The sequence below is a fragment of the Lepisosteus platostomus genome, chromosome 9, assembly GCF_059453375.1.
Source record: "Lepisosteus platostomus isolate fLepPlt1 chromosome 9, fLepPlt1.hap1, whole genome shotgun sequence".
Taxonomy (NCBI): Eukaryota; Metazoa; Chordata; class Actinopteri; order Semionotiformes; family Lepisosteidae; genus Lepisosteus; species Lepisosteus platostomus.
In genome coordinates this window covers 9,300,415-9,317,527 of record NC_142619.1, presented here as the reverse complement: position 1 = coordinate 9,317,527, position 17,113 = coordinate 9,300,415, and the positions used below count along the sequence as shown (strand labels likewise).

The window sequence follows — 17,113 nt, the reverse complement described above, 5'->3', positions numbered from 1 at the left end:
GACAAATTGGGATGTTATATCTTATTGCAAAAGATGCCTTCTGTTATTCTGGAAGAATTTAAAAGGTGTTCTACACTTTTAAAGCACAGCATAGTGTATTAATGCAACACAAATGATAAAACAAGGTGATTTTGTCACAAGTCTTCAGACATACAGGTGGGTAGCTGCGTCAGCATGCGTAGGTTGCAAAGGAACAAGTAATGGGTTTATTCCATGCTGTTAAAAAGAAGAAAGAAAACACAACGTTTCGGCCGTGGAAACGTTGTGTTTTTCTTCTTCTTTTTTACAGCATGGAATAAACCTATTATTACTTGTTCCTTCAGACATACAGTAAGTTTATATGTTTGGTAATTCTGGTAAACACTTGTTCAGAAGATTGTTTTTATCAGGCTAGAAATCTCATTTTAATTGACACATAAAATATGTACAGTATCATATATTATATCATATATTACATATGTTCTAAATTGAAACCATCGCCTAATTCTTATTAAGCTTAGTTCTTTTGTTATGCGACTTACAGTATAGTACAAATACATGTACCTGTATATACAATCCTGTTTAAGAGAAAATGACCCAAACAATGATTTCAATTTTATCTATGGTTTCAGGGACACTACTATTGGAAATCTTGTTCTTGGGATGAGATATTTTAACTGGCACTTTGGATACTTGCTCATTAAAGATGCCTTGGCCCATATAGAAAAAGTAGTGATATTGTGTCTAAATTCCACTCTGGGCTTGTACCTCACGACTGTCTTGTGCACTCCTACCTGGGTGCTGCCCTGCTGTGGGAAATGAAGGAGGTCCTGTTTTATATGTGAACCATTTTGGAGTCCAAGTGAAAGCAATCAGGTTAGTTACTTGCTTGATTGATTAAATACATTAACTGGCATCCAGACCTTGGCAAAGTCCCACCTTGTGCCCTGTGACTGCTGGTTAGGGTCTGGCTCACTGTGACCCTTCAAAGCATAACTGAAAATGGATGGATTGCATTATTTCCCTATCAGAATAATCAAGACCTGTAAAGTTGAGACTTATAAAACAAGGATAATTTAACCAAAGGTTTACAGGAATGTGTCACACAGATTTAAAAGAAGGTCCTTTCAAGTTTTTGACTAATTATTCTATTCAAAAGTCATAAGAATTAGTGTCTATTTAACAATATAAAGAGGAACATATTGTATCTTTATTTAGAAAGTATCTTCACCTGGAATGTTTAAAGTTTCATTGTGGAATGAATGTTATTATTTATTGCTCTGAAATCACAACTGACCTTTAAATCTCTTTTGCACCTGCAGGGAAACTGCTTTGTTTTAAAGGTTAGGATGTTTTTTAATATGTGAGATAATGCACTTTTTGTACAGATCTTGACAGGAGAATTCAGTTTAATTTTTTTAGCTGAATAATTCTCCAATTGAATTGCTATCATTCTACTTGTGATTCTCTTTTTTGGGGGTGAACATTTTTTATATTTTAATTAATTTGCAATTAATATGTGATCACATATCCATCCATCCATTTTCTCACCTCTTCACCCAATTCAGGGTTGTGGGGAGCTGGAGCCTGTCCTAACTAGCAATGGGCACAATGCAGGATACACTAATCCATCACAGGGCACACACAGTCAAAAACACAGACATGCACACACTCACACCAGGGCCAGTTTTCCTAGAAGCCAATTAACCTTCCAGTATGCCTTTGGACTATTGGAGGACACCAGAACACTGGCAAAAACCCATATGAATATGGCGAGAACACACAAACTCCACACAGATAACACCCCAAGTTCAGAATCGAAACCTGGGCCCTAGCACTGTGAGATAGAAATGCTAACCACTGCGCCACTGTGCTGCCCATGATCATTTCTGAACTACTTTATTTTGATTTACAAATGCACAATAATTTTTTGAAATAACATTTTACAAACATACAGGTATACAGTACATAGGGGGAAAGCTGAAGGCGACATCTCAGCTTCTTCACTTATGATATTATAGGCTGATACAGTAGATAGTCACAGGCTGTAAATGTCTGGATCATTAACCACCATATTTTAGTAAATAAAGACTTACAGGGTCATGTACTTAATAAAACATGCTACTGGTTTAAAGACAAAGTACTGTATGTTGTACGGAAAGTTTAAAGCAGAGTTTCATATCTTTGCTTTGTAGGTGTTGTGATGCATGACTGAAAGGAAAACTGTTCTATACATTTGAAGGAAATTGTTTACAAAAAGGAAGGGGGTTCACTTTGCCTCATGTTTACTTTTGATAGATATTCATTTTGGTTTTATGTGTCAAAATCATTTCTATATCTGGAACAGCATTTATGGTGCGAAGTTAATTGTGCCCAAAAAATGAGATGGAAAATTGAACAAAGCCATGGTATCAACTTCAACAATATGGCTGGCTATCTTGATACATACTCTCAGAACCCTTTAGGTAAAGACGTGCTTCCTGGTCTTAGTTTTTAAATGCATTTCCATGTAGTTTCTACTTGTGCCCTCTAGTTCATATTTCACTGTTCATTCTGAAGAAATCTACTTTGAAAGAAAGAAACTTCAAGGAGTTTGAATACTTGTATTAGCATCCCTTGTAATATTGACATTTAGCTCTGGAATGTCTATGGTTGCTCTTTTCTGGACTGAATCGAGAGAAGAATACCTTTTCTATAATATGGTAACCAAAATTATACACAATATTCTACAGTATATGAGGCCTTTCTAGTACATTAAACAATTTCAACATAGCATAACTTAATTTTAATTATATGCTATATATCCTAAAATTGTGTTTTCAGTTGTTAGAAAGTGAATAATAGAAAGAAAACTTATAGACACATTATTTCAATACTTGTGGGTGTTTATAGCACTGTATATTAGAGGACCATGTATCTTGCACTTCATAGTACAGTATATGTGCAAAAACTGTTTTACTTGGATCTGGTACAAAGCACATGTTTAAGAAATAAGATTTCTCTTATTAAGAAATAAGAAAGCTCTTATTTTACTTAGTGATAGTAAAGAAAACTACACAAGAAAGAGAACATTTAGCAAAAAAGACTAACTTATCACTTTTTTCTTGATATGATGAAATCCCACTCACAGAACTGAACTTGTATTGGGGTTGTAATGGTCTTTATGTTGAATTCCCTGAGTTTTCAATAGGTGATTTAATAGTTAAGAAGACAAAAGGACGGTTTCACCTTTTCTGCCCTTTTGGAAATATGACTATAAAAACTATGTAGCCATATTTTTCTATCTACACAATTGCATGCAGTTGATAAGTAGGAAACATTGACTATTTGCTGAAACAGTTGTGACTGTAATTTGAGCATTTCAACGGTATCTGTTGTGCCTGACTCGATTAAATAAAACTTCAGTTTAATAGTTAAAACAATTATTCTACTATTATAAAGTTGGGTCCTAACTCACATTTGAAGAAGAATTCCAAACACAGCAGTTGGCTGTTTCATTCAAGAATTTTTTTTTCAGTATTCAAACAATGTCATTGTATTATGAATTTATAGCAAGAAATATTGGATTGGATAACTCTACTACTTCATGCTTTTCTGTGGTTTTTGATAGAGGCAACTTTGACATGCTACTAAAACGCCAAATGACTTTTTCAATTCTTCTCGACTTCCACAAACTAGAAGCTAATCCACTCAAAAGAATGTAAATTGACACAAAAGTCTTTGGTTTCCCCTTTTTTAGAAAAACAAAACAATATATGTCTTACAAATACTGAGCACTGCCCACACAAGTGCTTCTCCTAAACGAACACTTTTCAAAAGAATTATCCCGAGAAAACAAACATCCGCAAATATAAACCAAAGATGTTTTTGTTTTTTTTTCGGCGAGAGTACCACTGGTCAGCGGTGTAATGAGAAGGCAGGGGCAACATGTGCTCCTTTCAGTTTTTATCCCTGAGGAAAAGTCTTACAAAAGCTGATGTGGGTCATACTGCTTTACAAGGCCCCATGTAAACAAAGCAAATCAGTTTGTCTTCCTCTTAGTGTCAACAGCCCAGATCTCCTCTATACTGTCAGTGTTAGGAGTTGTGGGTTTGGGATAGTGGATGGCCAGGAGTAGTGGGAGGAGTTACAAGGGTGTAGGTGGGCACGTCTATAACCAGTCGTGGGGTTCCCAGCGTAGACGGCCGTGTGCGTGGCACAGGTGACCGATATTGTATGGAGGATTGCCGGGATTCTACTTCAGAGAGGTGACTATTGTCAGTGGTGTTGGGAGTGAGTGGCCGCAAGTCTGTGGTGAACGACATAGGATCTACAGTAAAGTGCTGAGTGCCTAAAGTCCACTGCGGGTTGCCTATGTTAAACGGCGAGGCACCTACTGTCCAGGAGGGCGTACCTTCGAGGGAAGGCGGACTGCCTAGGAGTGCGTTGGGGCTGTCTACTGTAGCTGGCGGTGTGTGGGCTGCTGGGAAGGGCGTGCCGGCCGCTGCCTTTCGACTTACTTTGGGAGTGCCGCTCTTGATTTTGGCCACCTTGCCCCGGGTGCGATGGGACTGCTCGTGATCGAACTCCAGGTCTTCCAGCCTCTGAGTGAGGGCCAGTTTCTGCTGGATGGCCATGCGAAGCAACGAGTTCAGCGTCTTCTTTTCGTCCTCTGCCGCCGCCAGCTGCCGCTGCATCTCGTCCAGCTGCGTCACATACTCGTCGCACCTGCGAGGCACAGACACAAGAGCTTTGGCTACTGGTCTTCATCAATACTTGTGATCATCAGGTTTGCAGTACAGGAAACTGCAAGTTACGGGCTGTAAGTGGTGTGTGAGAGGGTGCCGTGGTACTCAGATCAGTGGTGATGAATTGAATAAAACTGTTTTTGTGAATACAAAGCATCAAGATACATTTTTAACATTTTAATGGCATAAGGCAATTAGGGTGGCACATGTGCGCAATGGTTTTCCTTCGTGAGCTCCAGTTTCCTCCCACAGTCCAGAGACACACTGGTATCTACTTGGCTAAGAGCAATAGTGGCTCATCCCCTCCATTATGCATTCACAGTACTCTGGGAGATGCCCCCTGGTATAACACCAATAGGAAGGAAATCTTTAATTCCCTCTACAATCTCTCTTTCAACAATGTAAAACAACTGTTGTACTGTACTCTTTGTTTGCCTGTTTTTTTTGTATTGTTGTTTAGAACTCTGCCATAAAACAAATTTCCCTCAGGGGACGATAAAGCTTGATTTGGATTGAATGGTTTGTTAACAACATGTACTGTATGAGGTTTTCTATGTGAAATGTTTTGTCTAGAGATTGAAACATCCTACAGGCTTTGTATGGGACAAGCCACGTAAGGCAGAGAGCCATCACACTCAGCCCAGGACCATCTATCTGCATAATTGTTTTCAGACTGCAGCAAAGACCCATGCGTCAGCACAATGACCGTAGCTCTGAGTCGATAAAAATGATCTTCATGCTTAGAGGCCATTCAGGGTATCATTCATATCTGCAAGATAAAATTGCTGTGTTCTGTTTTGCCAAAGAACCTGTTAGCTGATGACAGAGAGAGTGATTCTTCACAGATGAATGCCATTTCACACTCCACAATGTGTGTGGAGACAATGTGGGAAAATGTTATTTTAGATTGTTGCACCATTTAAACCAACCAGTGAAGTGAACTGTGGAAGTCTGAAGATGTTGAAATTAATCACTTTTAACACTAGAATGCCTGGTGTATATGGAGGGCATCATTAGTGCTCAGTAATTCTTTAGCCAATGTACTTGGATGTCTTGAAAGTCCTTCAGCCAATAGGTTTTCGTTTCCTACAGTCCCATTTCAGAGTGCTGTCAAAGTAGGGTGGACCAGTGATTCATGACACTTCCTGAGCACTGGGAGGTTTGTGGTGGTATAATTGTACAATACTTCTCTCTCAGGGACAGTGACACTTGCAGTTGGTCAAAAGGTACATTTGTGAGCCAGCTGTGAGATATTTAAGTGAACTAAAAAAGAACTAAAACGTACTAAAATGAAAAGGTGAAAGGAGATGCCAAGAAGAAAATAAGTCGGAATAAGCTTCTTGTGGTTACAACAGGGCACCCAAGTGAACAGTGTTCTTGAAAAGGTTCATTATAGAGTTTGTGTTTGGAATTCGGCTCTTGTAAAGCACTTTGAGGTGGTTCTACCTGTGAATTTGCACTGCAGATAATTTCTCCTGGACACTCAGAGGTCCTGTGACTCCTCACCTGGTAGCAAACATGGCCCTCAGGGAAGAGAAGGTGGCAGCGTCCTCCTTCAGTGCCTTCAGTTCATTCCGCAGTTTCATCATGGTCTCTGTCACCATGGACTTCTCATTCTCATATTTGCTTTTCAGATTTGCCAAAGCAACCTCAGCTGTCTGTGCAATAGTGGAAAACAAACATTAATTTCCTCATTATTTATTTTAGGAAAAAAGAAATTGTGAAGAGAACCTCACTTAATCGGTGTTCAAAAAGGCTTTGGGCAGGCAAAAATATAACTAACGAATAATCGAAGAGCATAAATAATCTCGACACTAGAACCGCATTCAATGTTTTTTATCGCTCATTTAGGATACAATACGGTGTAGAAAAACACAATGTTATTCAAGCATTGAAAACAATACTGTACAAGAAATTAAATTTGGTCCCTTCTACAAGTATACTGTATTACAGTGTGGTAAAAGCAGTGTTAAATCACAGTAAAATCAGTAAACCACAGAGTAACATAGAAATCAAAATATGTATAAAACAAAGGATAACAGTAAATTGATGTTCAACAAGATAATTATATATACAGTATTCCAGCCTGGAGGCACTGGAATTAAAAAATTGACAGTATGAAAGACACAAATATTTTCTCACACCTGCACTGAGGCCTGAGGTTAAAAAGAGTAACTGATTGTAAATGTATTGTACTGTATGTATTTCATTGTTCATTGTGGGCTATACTTTTGAAAGAAAAGGGGTTAAAACACAGAATATGTGCTAGACTGCCATGTTTCTGAAAAAGCTTTCTTTACATGATCATGATCACGTTAGGAAGGCACGTTAGGAAATACATTATTTAATATAATTGAAATAATATTAAATTATGTGGTCTTTCAACTAATGAACTGAAACCCACTTTTGGAATTATCTTGTTACAAACCTTGGTACTGTAGGAATCAAATACATTTCAAGAATCTTACACAGATGTTCCTAATCACCATCATTACGGAACTTAGCCTTATATATTGAATATAAATGTCTGACGCAGGTGAAGATCCAGATCCCATTTCCTCCTTGCACCTACCCCTTGGTTCACTCTCTGTGAATCCCCTTCCAAATGGGGTTGGAGCCTCCTTTTCTTATAGAGAGGCTACCCATTAATGAAGTGGATTAACCTATTTCACCAGGTATTCCAAACATGCACAAAGGATGTAATTCTTGGATGTTATTGTACCTCATGAAATATTTGATATACTGTATACAGTACTACACTCAGCTACACGTAAAGTATAGTCTAACATCCGTTATGCAGATTTAAATAAATAAAAAAATATATTATTATAAAAAAATATGTTTAGTATTTTATGTTTAATAAGTCCCTGAGGGCTGTAGACATGAAAACAGATTTAAATTGCTGCACTACTGCAGGGTTCCCCAGAGCATGTCCTATCATCCAACTAGGAGACAGCTTTTAATCAGGTACTCATTCCAGGAATTGTAAAGTAAGTGCAAAATTTAAAATGAAACTATTATAAGAGCATATAAACTGCTAGGAGTGAATGCTGGTCATATAGCCCATTGAATCTGAGAAAATGAGAAATTATTCAAGTAAATTACTGAAATGATTTAAAATTATTCAAGGGACAGATTTTGCTGTAGCCACACTTATAATATAACACTTATAATACTTATGCCAAACTGAATTGCTTATGTTATAAACTTAATTATGTTTTATGTTTTCCTATTTAAGCCTTATGTTTTATGCTTATGTTTTCCTGATCTTAAAATTTCATTCATTGTTACCTGAAGATCCAATGAATCGCCTTCAACCACATGAGTAAATTACTTTTAGCCTTCCACAAATCTACTGTATTATGTAGATACTGTTCAGCTTGGTGAAACTGGGATTTGAATTATCCTTACAAATTAATAAATAATATTGTAACATGGGCATTTTTAAGATTGATCAGGATCTAAAGGGAAAGATAACTTCAAATAAAGGTTTATTGGCTTTATAAAAGAATATAATACAAACTGGCTTAGCAGAAAAGAATAATGCATAACTATATAATAGTCCCTATTTATGGGACTTACATACAGTATGTGACCACATGTAATTCTACTCTTTGGCACCAGGTAGCGCTAATGCTCTGCTTTGACTTTCCTTAAGCCTGTCATTTGACCAGTAGCATTCAAAAATTACCTCTGTAATGCAACCACTATATCCAGGTTCTATGCTGCTGGATAAGCCTGGGTCAGAAAAGTCTGGGACCTCCTGCCACTTCGGTGTCGCTGAAGTCTAATCAGTTTGGTCCCACCTATGTCCAATGAGGTGGGATTTGGCTCTTTTTCCTATTTAAGCCTTTGAGACATACTGTGTATAGTGAATACGAAGTGTTTTCCAGAATGCTCTAAAACTGAAAACTAACGGCCTTGAACTTGAATACCTTATTAATGGATTCTAAAACCAACTGAAGAACAAACCAGAATTTTCTTCATTGATAATGTTGTTAGAACAGATGCAAACAAAATGTATTCCCACAGCAATATAATGGTAAAAGCAAAGGAAAACACTTATAGTTTCAAATATAATTGAAGACAGTGCTTTCCTTATTTATTTTCTACTTTCTTTGGGAAGACTTTTGTGACAGGCAGCTAGAGGGGTTTGCAGGTGAGGGAAGGTGGAAGCGTTGTCAGAGAGCTGCCCTGAGAGCTGACATATCAATTGGGCCATAGTCAAAATAGTGATATAATACATATTGCTTGACATGAACAATGTGTCAAATTAATATGTCTTTGCTGGGCTTCTGACTTTTATAAATCATTTACCTGTAAATATGCTTCAGAATGTGGCACAGGAAACTAACAACAAAGAACACTAATTGTAATGAAAAGGGTTTAGGGTTAACTTTTCAAAAGTATCGACTACATTTTCGAAAGTATTTTGGCTCCATTTCCCTTTGGACTTGTACCATTTGGCCCACCTAAAGTTCTCCTTTAATTTAAGCAGTGAAGTAATTTCCCACTTCTCACCCTCTGTTCTACAGTGAGGCTGCTTCTCCGCAGCACTTCAGAGGTGAATGAAGGAAATCCTCTTCAATGTAAGGAGAGGCTTGTCCCTCACAGACAGTACCGCCCTGTATTGGACGGTCAGTGCTGATTGGAGGAGAGCCATGAACCTCACAGACAGCACTGCCCCTACTGGAGGGTACAAGCTGATTGGAGGAGAGCCATGACCCTCACAGACAGCAGTCCTTTTTTTATAATTACATTTTTTAAAATGTCACACTCTAATTAATTCCTACAGCAGATCTTTATACTTTTGCGGTAATTTAATAGCTCCCCTAAACAGCTGGGAAAAGTTCAACAAATTAACATAATCAGGCTGATCTTATTATTTTTAATAATTTATCATTTATAATTTTTCAATATTATATTATTGACATGTAATACCTTTCTAAAATGGCCTAAATTACATTTGCAAGGTGTTTGCCAAGTGCCCCATGTTATTTTCTGCTTCCTATTATATCCTATTTATATCCAAATAACAAGTTCACTTAATATAAAGAATACATCTATATATTTGATATAAATAAAGAGGGCAAACACTGGTGCAGAACCCTGTGGTAGGCTGGTAAGGATGTCACCCCTTTTATCCTTGTCTGTACTGGTTTCTGCCCATTGACTAGTTCTCAATCCACATGCATACATCACATAGAACTTTTTTATTCCATAGCAGCTCAGAATCCTATGTACAGTAACTAACTGCTTTTTAAATGACACCAAAATGATAGCTCCTTCTGCTTCAAATAGTGTCATTATTTCATTATTCCAAGTGTCTGTAATTACATACAGAGAAACATTTCCTATGCTGCATAAGCATGTGCATTGTAATGATAAAACTACAGTTCAAAGAAACTATTGCATGCAAATTTAAAAGTTATACTATTGTAGACTGTACTGCACAGTAAACATTGTAAATATTGAAAATGTCCATCTCTGAATTCTTAAACTCCTGTCTTGAATACTGCTATAATTTGGGGAAAAACCAGACACCAGACACAGCTTGTGTAGAATTCAGAAACAATACCATCAGTGCTTGGCCACATAGTGTATGTCAGATGGCTTTATTGTTATTACTGTTTTTTTTAAAGTAAAGTGACAGCTGTCATAATGAATGTTGTTCAGATTTGGTTCTTAAATGGAAAATGGAAAATCACATTTCAAGACAGGACTGCCATAATGATATTTACTTCTGACCAGAATGTGTCACGATTGAAATGTAAGAAAGGTTGCGTTTGCACCGCAGTCGTTTTATTAATTGATTTTTTTAAGGCCCTTACTTGTTTGTTGGCTTTTAGGACCAGTCGCAGAGTGGCTATCTGCTCCCGCTTGGTGCTGAGCAGGGACTTCAGTTTGAGAATCTCCTCCATCAGCCCCTCTTTGTCCTTGTCAATAATGGGGGCCAGCTCTCTGGCAGCAGCCCGCTGTCGGGACAGCTGTAGGGAGCGGTCAACAGCTTTCTGTAGGTGCTTGATCTGGTCCCTGATAATAGCGTTGAGGTTGTAAATGTTCATGGGCTCCTTGCGGAGGTCATTGGACTCTGTAACTGGAGAGGAGGGCGGGGCATTTATCATGGGTGACACTACTGGGGTTCGGTTAGGGCTTTTATTTTGCTCCTTGCTAGCCTCGGCAGGGTCTCTGGGAGCTGGATCTATGGGGCTTCTGGCTTCTGCAGATGCTACTACTGCTCGGCGGGCGAGCCGAGGAGACAGAAGCCCCCTGGGGTCGTCTGGCCCCTTTAGGCTGCCACTGCGCGTCACCCGACTTTGCCGGTAGTAGTCCAGCATCACCCTGTTGGGTGTCTCGTTGTTGCAGAGGCAGACGTGGTGGTAGAGCTGGGCCAGCTCCTCACTGAAGGTCACCAGCTCGTCCTGGGCAGCATTGAGAGTGTTGTGGTTCTCATTGGCCATCACTGTCACCGTCTGCAGCTCGCTCTCCAGACAGGTGATCCGTTCTCTGCTCTCCTTGTTGGATTTCTCCAGCCGGGTCACCTGCTCGTCCAGCACCTGCACTTTGCTCTCGCACTTGGACTTCTCCTCGGTGTAGCCCTCCAAGCACTGGTTGTACTTCTCCTTCAGGGCCTTCAGCTCAGCCTTGAGGTCGATCACCTCTGTGACAGCCACCTTGTACTTGCACTCCAGGATCTCAAGCCCGTTGATGTCTACCTCGTAGTCGTGGCTGTCCTGGGCCGAGTTCTGGGCTGACTTCTCTGTCTCTACCTCCATGCCCAGCTCTTTGTTGTTCTGCAGGCCCTTCATGGCATTGACATGTTCCGTGAGCCGGTGTACTCGCTCGTGCTGCTCTGTCAGTGCTCCCTTGGTGTGCTCCAGCTGCGTCTGGGAGTCCTGAAGGCTGGACAGGAGAATAGCTTTCTCTCGTTCCACCTGTAATCACAAAGCATTGTCCATTACTATGTGTGGAGAGCCCAGGTTAGCTGAAACTCTAGTGAATGATTGTCCAATGTCAATATATTCTGGAGGGAAAAGTAACATATGAGTATGATTGTTAAAGTTGTTTGAACATTTTTTGAATACTTTACACTTATACTGTAGGTAGAAATCTGAAATGTTTCACTCCTTGTCTTTTTAATTGCTATAGGTCAAGCCTGCTGAGTCACGTTCACAATTTGATAGGGCCAATAACTTGTGTGCTTGAATACACTTCCTGACCTCTTATCTTCAACTCATATGACTTTCCATATTGTATTTTTACAGAGGGTTTATGAGGAAAAAACTATGTTTTTGGGGATTAAACATAAACCTTTAAATTTTCACCTAGGCCTTGAAGGACAAAACGCAATAGTATGTAGTGATACTGTATGTGTTTCCTCCTTTTTTTCAAAATTCATAAATTCATTTCCAGGTTCCACTTTTCCAGTCAATTGAGAATATTGCTTGGTTTTGAATTTGAACAAATGGAGCGATAATTTCACAGCACAGCATGTGGTAGTTTTTGTTCTTTCCTACTCACCTATTATAAGCTTTACTGGACATGAAGATGTATCTACTTATTCATTTTTTTAAGGCTACAAACATGTAATGGTTACTTATGCTGATGGTGGCCAAACATGGGTCACTGCTTCTGACTTCAGGGCATCAAAATTACAGACAATTTTTATATTTCCCAAAAAACATTTGTCTTACTCGTGCTCTTCACAAAGGATGCAAGTCAACTGAATGCTAAAGTAGACACTAGCAGTTTTGGTTCGCCTTGGATGTCCTGCTCCAAACACTCACATGCTGCAGAGATTCCTCTCATTTAAATTAACTGTGGATCATTGCTTTTTGATTTTGTTCAGTCATTGCATTGAAGAAATCAGTCATCCAGTAAGTCACATCTTTGGCACTTAAACCATATTGATTAACCACTGGAAGAGACCCAAGAAAAAAAACGATTATAAAATAAGGCTGATAAGTAGGATATTGTGCTATTATAGTAATACAGGAATTTTTATAAAAAAGTGAATTTCCTATCGTAGATAAGACTTTGCATGTCTGACAAAAATATAATAGCTTCAGTTCCTGTTTGTATTTCCTAATAGAAGGAAATGTAAAAACAACACTCTTGCAGTGTACAAGCTGTTTGTGCAAACAACGCTGTATAAATGAGCAGTATGCACATTGACAGCATTAACTGATTCACCTCTAGGCTTTGTCCCCAATGTGTTTCATAATCAAAAACAAATAACCTCATTTGGTAAAAGCCTTGATGTGCATGAGGTACACGATATGACACTAGAGCCTGGAAGCTGCTGGTTCAAATCAAATCTAGGTGATTTTGGTTTTGGAGCTTGCAGTGGGGAGATACTGTACATACAGTACAGTACTGCTGAATGATCTCTGGTTCACACAGCCTAAATATGGTTGCACATTTACGTTACAATATGCTGTATCCACTGCACTAGACAATCTTGTCTGGATCACGTATTGAGTTTGCTTATTAAAAATATAAGAATGTTTTACAAATGATTAAAAATGAGAGGATGCCATTCAGCCCATCTAGCACATTTGGTAGTTAATAGCTAATTGATCAAAGAATCACATCCAGATGTTTCTTAAAGGACGTTTGGCTATTGGATTCAACAGCACAGCTGAGAAGCTTGTTCCACACTCCCACAACTTTTTGAGTAAGGAAGTGCTCCCTGTTCTCAATTCACAATCCTCAATGCTCTTTCACGCAAATTCCATTTGTGTCCTTTGGTTTGTAATTCATTTTTTATTTTAAAGAAGTGCACTGAGATGACTTTGTAAGTGTTTAAGAGGTTTTTGAATACTTGTATCATTTCCCTCTAAAGTTTAAAAAGGTTTACATCAGTTGCTCAGTGAAGGACAGTCTGTAAGCCCTGGATTGCACCTGGTTGTTCTTCATGGAACTGATTCCAGAGCAGCAAATATCTTTTATTTTGTCGTTTGCCAAGTATCTTTTGAATTTCAATTGCTCTGTTTTGTTTTAACTAATTGCAGTAAACTGAATTAGTTTACTAAATAAATTTGTAAGAGCAGCAGTTCTAGTACAGACCCCTGTCCTACTCCTCTAATCTGCTAAACCTTAACTGTTCTCTTTTGTTTTCAATTTATTTGAAATCTGTCCACCCATCCACTTTCTAACCGCTTTGTCCAATACGATATCGCGGGGAACCAAATCCAGCAAGAAATGGATTCATCCTGGACAAGATGCCAGTCCATTGCAGAGCACACACAGACACAAATATATTTATATTCACACCAGGACCAATTTTCTCAGAAGCCAATTAAGCTACCACTATGTCTTTGGACTAGGGGAGGAAACCCACACGCACGTGGGGAGAACAGGCATACTGCACGCTGTTCAACTCTTTATTCTAGCAGCCACATTACCCTGCAACTCACAACTGGCAACCCACTGAAGCTCAGCAGGTGTGAGCCTGGTCAATACCTGGATGGGAGACCTCCTGCGAAAAACTTGTTGCTGCTGGAAGGGGTGTTAGTGGGGCCAGCAAGGGGCGCTCAACCTGAGGTCTGTGTGGGTCCTAATCCCCCAGTCTAGTGATGGAGAGACTATACTGTAAAAAAAGGTGCCGTCCTTCAGATGAGATGTTAAACCAAGGTCCTGACTCTCTGTGTCATTAAAAATCCCAGGGTGTTTCTCGAAAAGAGTAGGGGTGTAACCCTGGTGTCCTGGCCAAGTTTCCCATTGGTCCTTACCAATCATAGCCTCCTAATAATCCCCATCTATGAATTGGCTTCACCTCTCTGTTCTCCTCCCCACTGATAGCTAATGTGTGGTGAGTGTACTTGCGCACTGTGGCTGCCATGCATCATCCTGGTGGGGCTACACATCGGCGGTGGAAGGGAGTCCCCATTACCTGTAAAGCACTTTGAGTGGAGTGTCCAGAAAACCACTATATAAGTGTAAGGAATTATTATTAATATAAAAAATAAAATAATTATTTGATAAAAAATAATTTATTTAAAACATGCCTTTCCCTTAAAAGCATTTTAAAGGCAGTAGTGTTAAGACCTGGCCTTTCATGATAAATAATTTAAAGAGTCGTGGCAGAGTTCTGAGAGAGGTTGTTAGCCCAGTTCCCAGCACTGACAGCAAGGCTGAGATGATGCAATACAAAATGACCAGCATAATTGCACCCTTAATAATTTAACACCCCTGGGCTATTAAACAGCTGTAATCTAAGATGTGGATAGTGCTGAAATGTGGTGGGGAGACTGATGAGTTGGCTTTAAAAAGATTGATAATTGTCTACTTTACTAACATTGTCTACTTTACTAACATTATGAGCTCTTCCTGACTAAAATAAATCTAAAAAACAACAAGACAATGGAACAAGATAATTAACAACGGTAGGTTCCTTTTTATGAAACTCACTTGGTCAATTAAAGAAAAAGCCTCAATTACACAATAAAAAAAGGTAAAGTGGAATTGATGGTCTGTTTTACTACTGTTTTTTATATTATAACAAGAATTATTAAACGATTCTTCATTATTTTTGTAATATGCCTTAAGCTTAATGAGACTGATTCAAATAAATTAAGAACTGTTATTAATACAGTATAAATATAAACTTAAGTAAGATACATCAACTCCACAGGAGTTGATAAAATTGCTTTCAGTCCTCACTGATATTCCCAAGTAAAAAAAAACTATTTCACTTAAATAAAACACTAGTTTTATTTGGTACAGTGCAAGGATTTGTTCTACTTAAATTTACTTAAGAAGTGCCAATGGCTGCAGTTGCGGCATTAGACATACGCAACCAGTACATTTGCAGTCACTTTATTATTTTAACTTTTTGAATACTGTACCATTAATTACACCTGAGGAAGGAAGAAAGTTTCCATCAGATTCACAGCCTTTGAGACCAGAAAAATTAAAATCGGATTCAGTCAGAGAGTGTTTTAATGTGCTCCAAAACACCATTGTATGCAAAGATGTATATTAATGATGCTTGTCTCTGGCTCCATGGCAGAAAAAGGTAGTGATTTTCTTGATTAGATGTCTACTAACATTTACAGAGCCGTGGAAGTATTGCAGCCTCGATCAGTAACTATGAAGAAAAACCTTGAGTACAGTTTATGTCAGCACTCTGTCAGTATATTTCAAAACAGAGCCTCTTTTTAACAGCAGATGACCTGCTGTTGCTTATCTTCTTTTTATAGGTTCTACACAATGGTGTATTATCTAGAATGGAAAGAAATAAATCTTCCTAACAACAGCAGAGATCACTGACATCAAGAAAGCACTCCTCTCAGCCATTGGGCTCTGACTGAAATGTAGGGAAGAGTCTCAAAGCCCACTGAAATGAACTTCTGACAGCAGATCAATAGCAAACTGTAAATGTATAGGGTATATCAGATGTTTCTCAACTGTGCAATTTTTCTCCATAATAAACATCTTGATTCTCTATAGAGTCATTGTATTGTTGTGTACCAGAGAGATATTTGTTCTCTTAAATCAGCACTGGGGCATAAATTTCTCATTTTTTATCTTAGCTTTCTTTGTCCCTTATTTATTTTTATTGTTCCTAAAATCAAGCATTTTACATATGGTAAACCATTAAGAAAGCACAGGGCACAGTGATTAGCATTGCCATCTTGCAGCTCTTGAGCCCTGTGTTCAGTTCCTGGGGTAGAGTTTATATGAGTTTATAAATGTGGCCCTGATGTGAGTGTGAGTGAGTGTTTGTGTCTGTGATTACTGTCAAGGGTGTATCCTGCCTTAAGCCCGTTGCATTCAGGGTTAGGCTCTGTCATCCCTCGTTACTATGTACTGGATAAAGAGTATCAATGTATTAGTTTCCTAATGTGATTTAGGCATGGGTGTTAAGTTTACTGGAAACTTTTAGTTTACCTCTCTAGGCAAACATTAGTGACTGACAGCATTACTGTAATTCACCAATACAGCATCGTCGAGTGACAATGTGACACAATGTTGTGTGGACAGAATCAAAAGGCAGGCTTAATTTCAAGTAAATGTTTCTGTCAGCCACCTGGGTGGCCAGTAAATATTTCCAGTTCCACTTTGATCAAACACTACCAGCCTTCATCTTGTGAAATAATTTCATATATGTCTCATATTGCAGCTCTTTCCTGAAGTGCAAAGGTGGAGTTCTGGATAAGCACGACTGAGGGAGCCTCACGATTGGCTTCACTGGTAAAAGCCCTCACTCAAGCACTGGCTAATCTGTTTGATCATGGGTTCGAGCCTGGGTAATGTCACTGGTTGAATGTGACAGGGATTCCCCCAGCCGTGGCACATGATTGGCTGAGTGCTGCCAAGGAGAGAGTGGGTACACTGTAACTCCTGCGGCCTCTCAGACGTGGTGCTGTCTGCAAAGGACTGGCAATCAGCGCTGAACTTCT

The 17,113-nt window shown here is 38.9% G+C and overlaps 1 protein-coding gene across 4 annotated transcripts in view; it reads right to left on the bottom strand.

Annotated features, from left to right (window-relative positions):
* The window catches only part of bicd1a (BICD cargo adaptor 1a), a 137,397-nt gene that overhangs the window by 14,926 nt on the left and 105,358 nt on the right, over positions 1–17,113 (bottom strand). For all 4 annotated transcript variants that reach the window (XM_088646847.1, XM_088646843.1, XM_088646846.1 and 1 more), the window contains exons 5-7: positions 10,538–11,641; positions 6,213–6,364; positions 4,479–4,686 (exon numbers count right to left, since the gene is read on the bottom strand). In XM_088646847.1, coding sequence (XP_088502973.1) covers positions 4,479–4,686; positions 6,213–6,364; positions 10,538–11,641 — 1,464 coding nt within the window. The remainder of the gene's footprint in view (positions 1–4,478; positions 4,687–6,212; positions 6,365–10,537; positions 11,642–17,113) is intronic.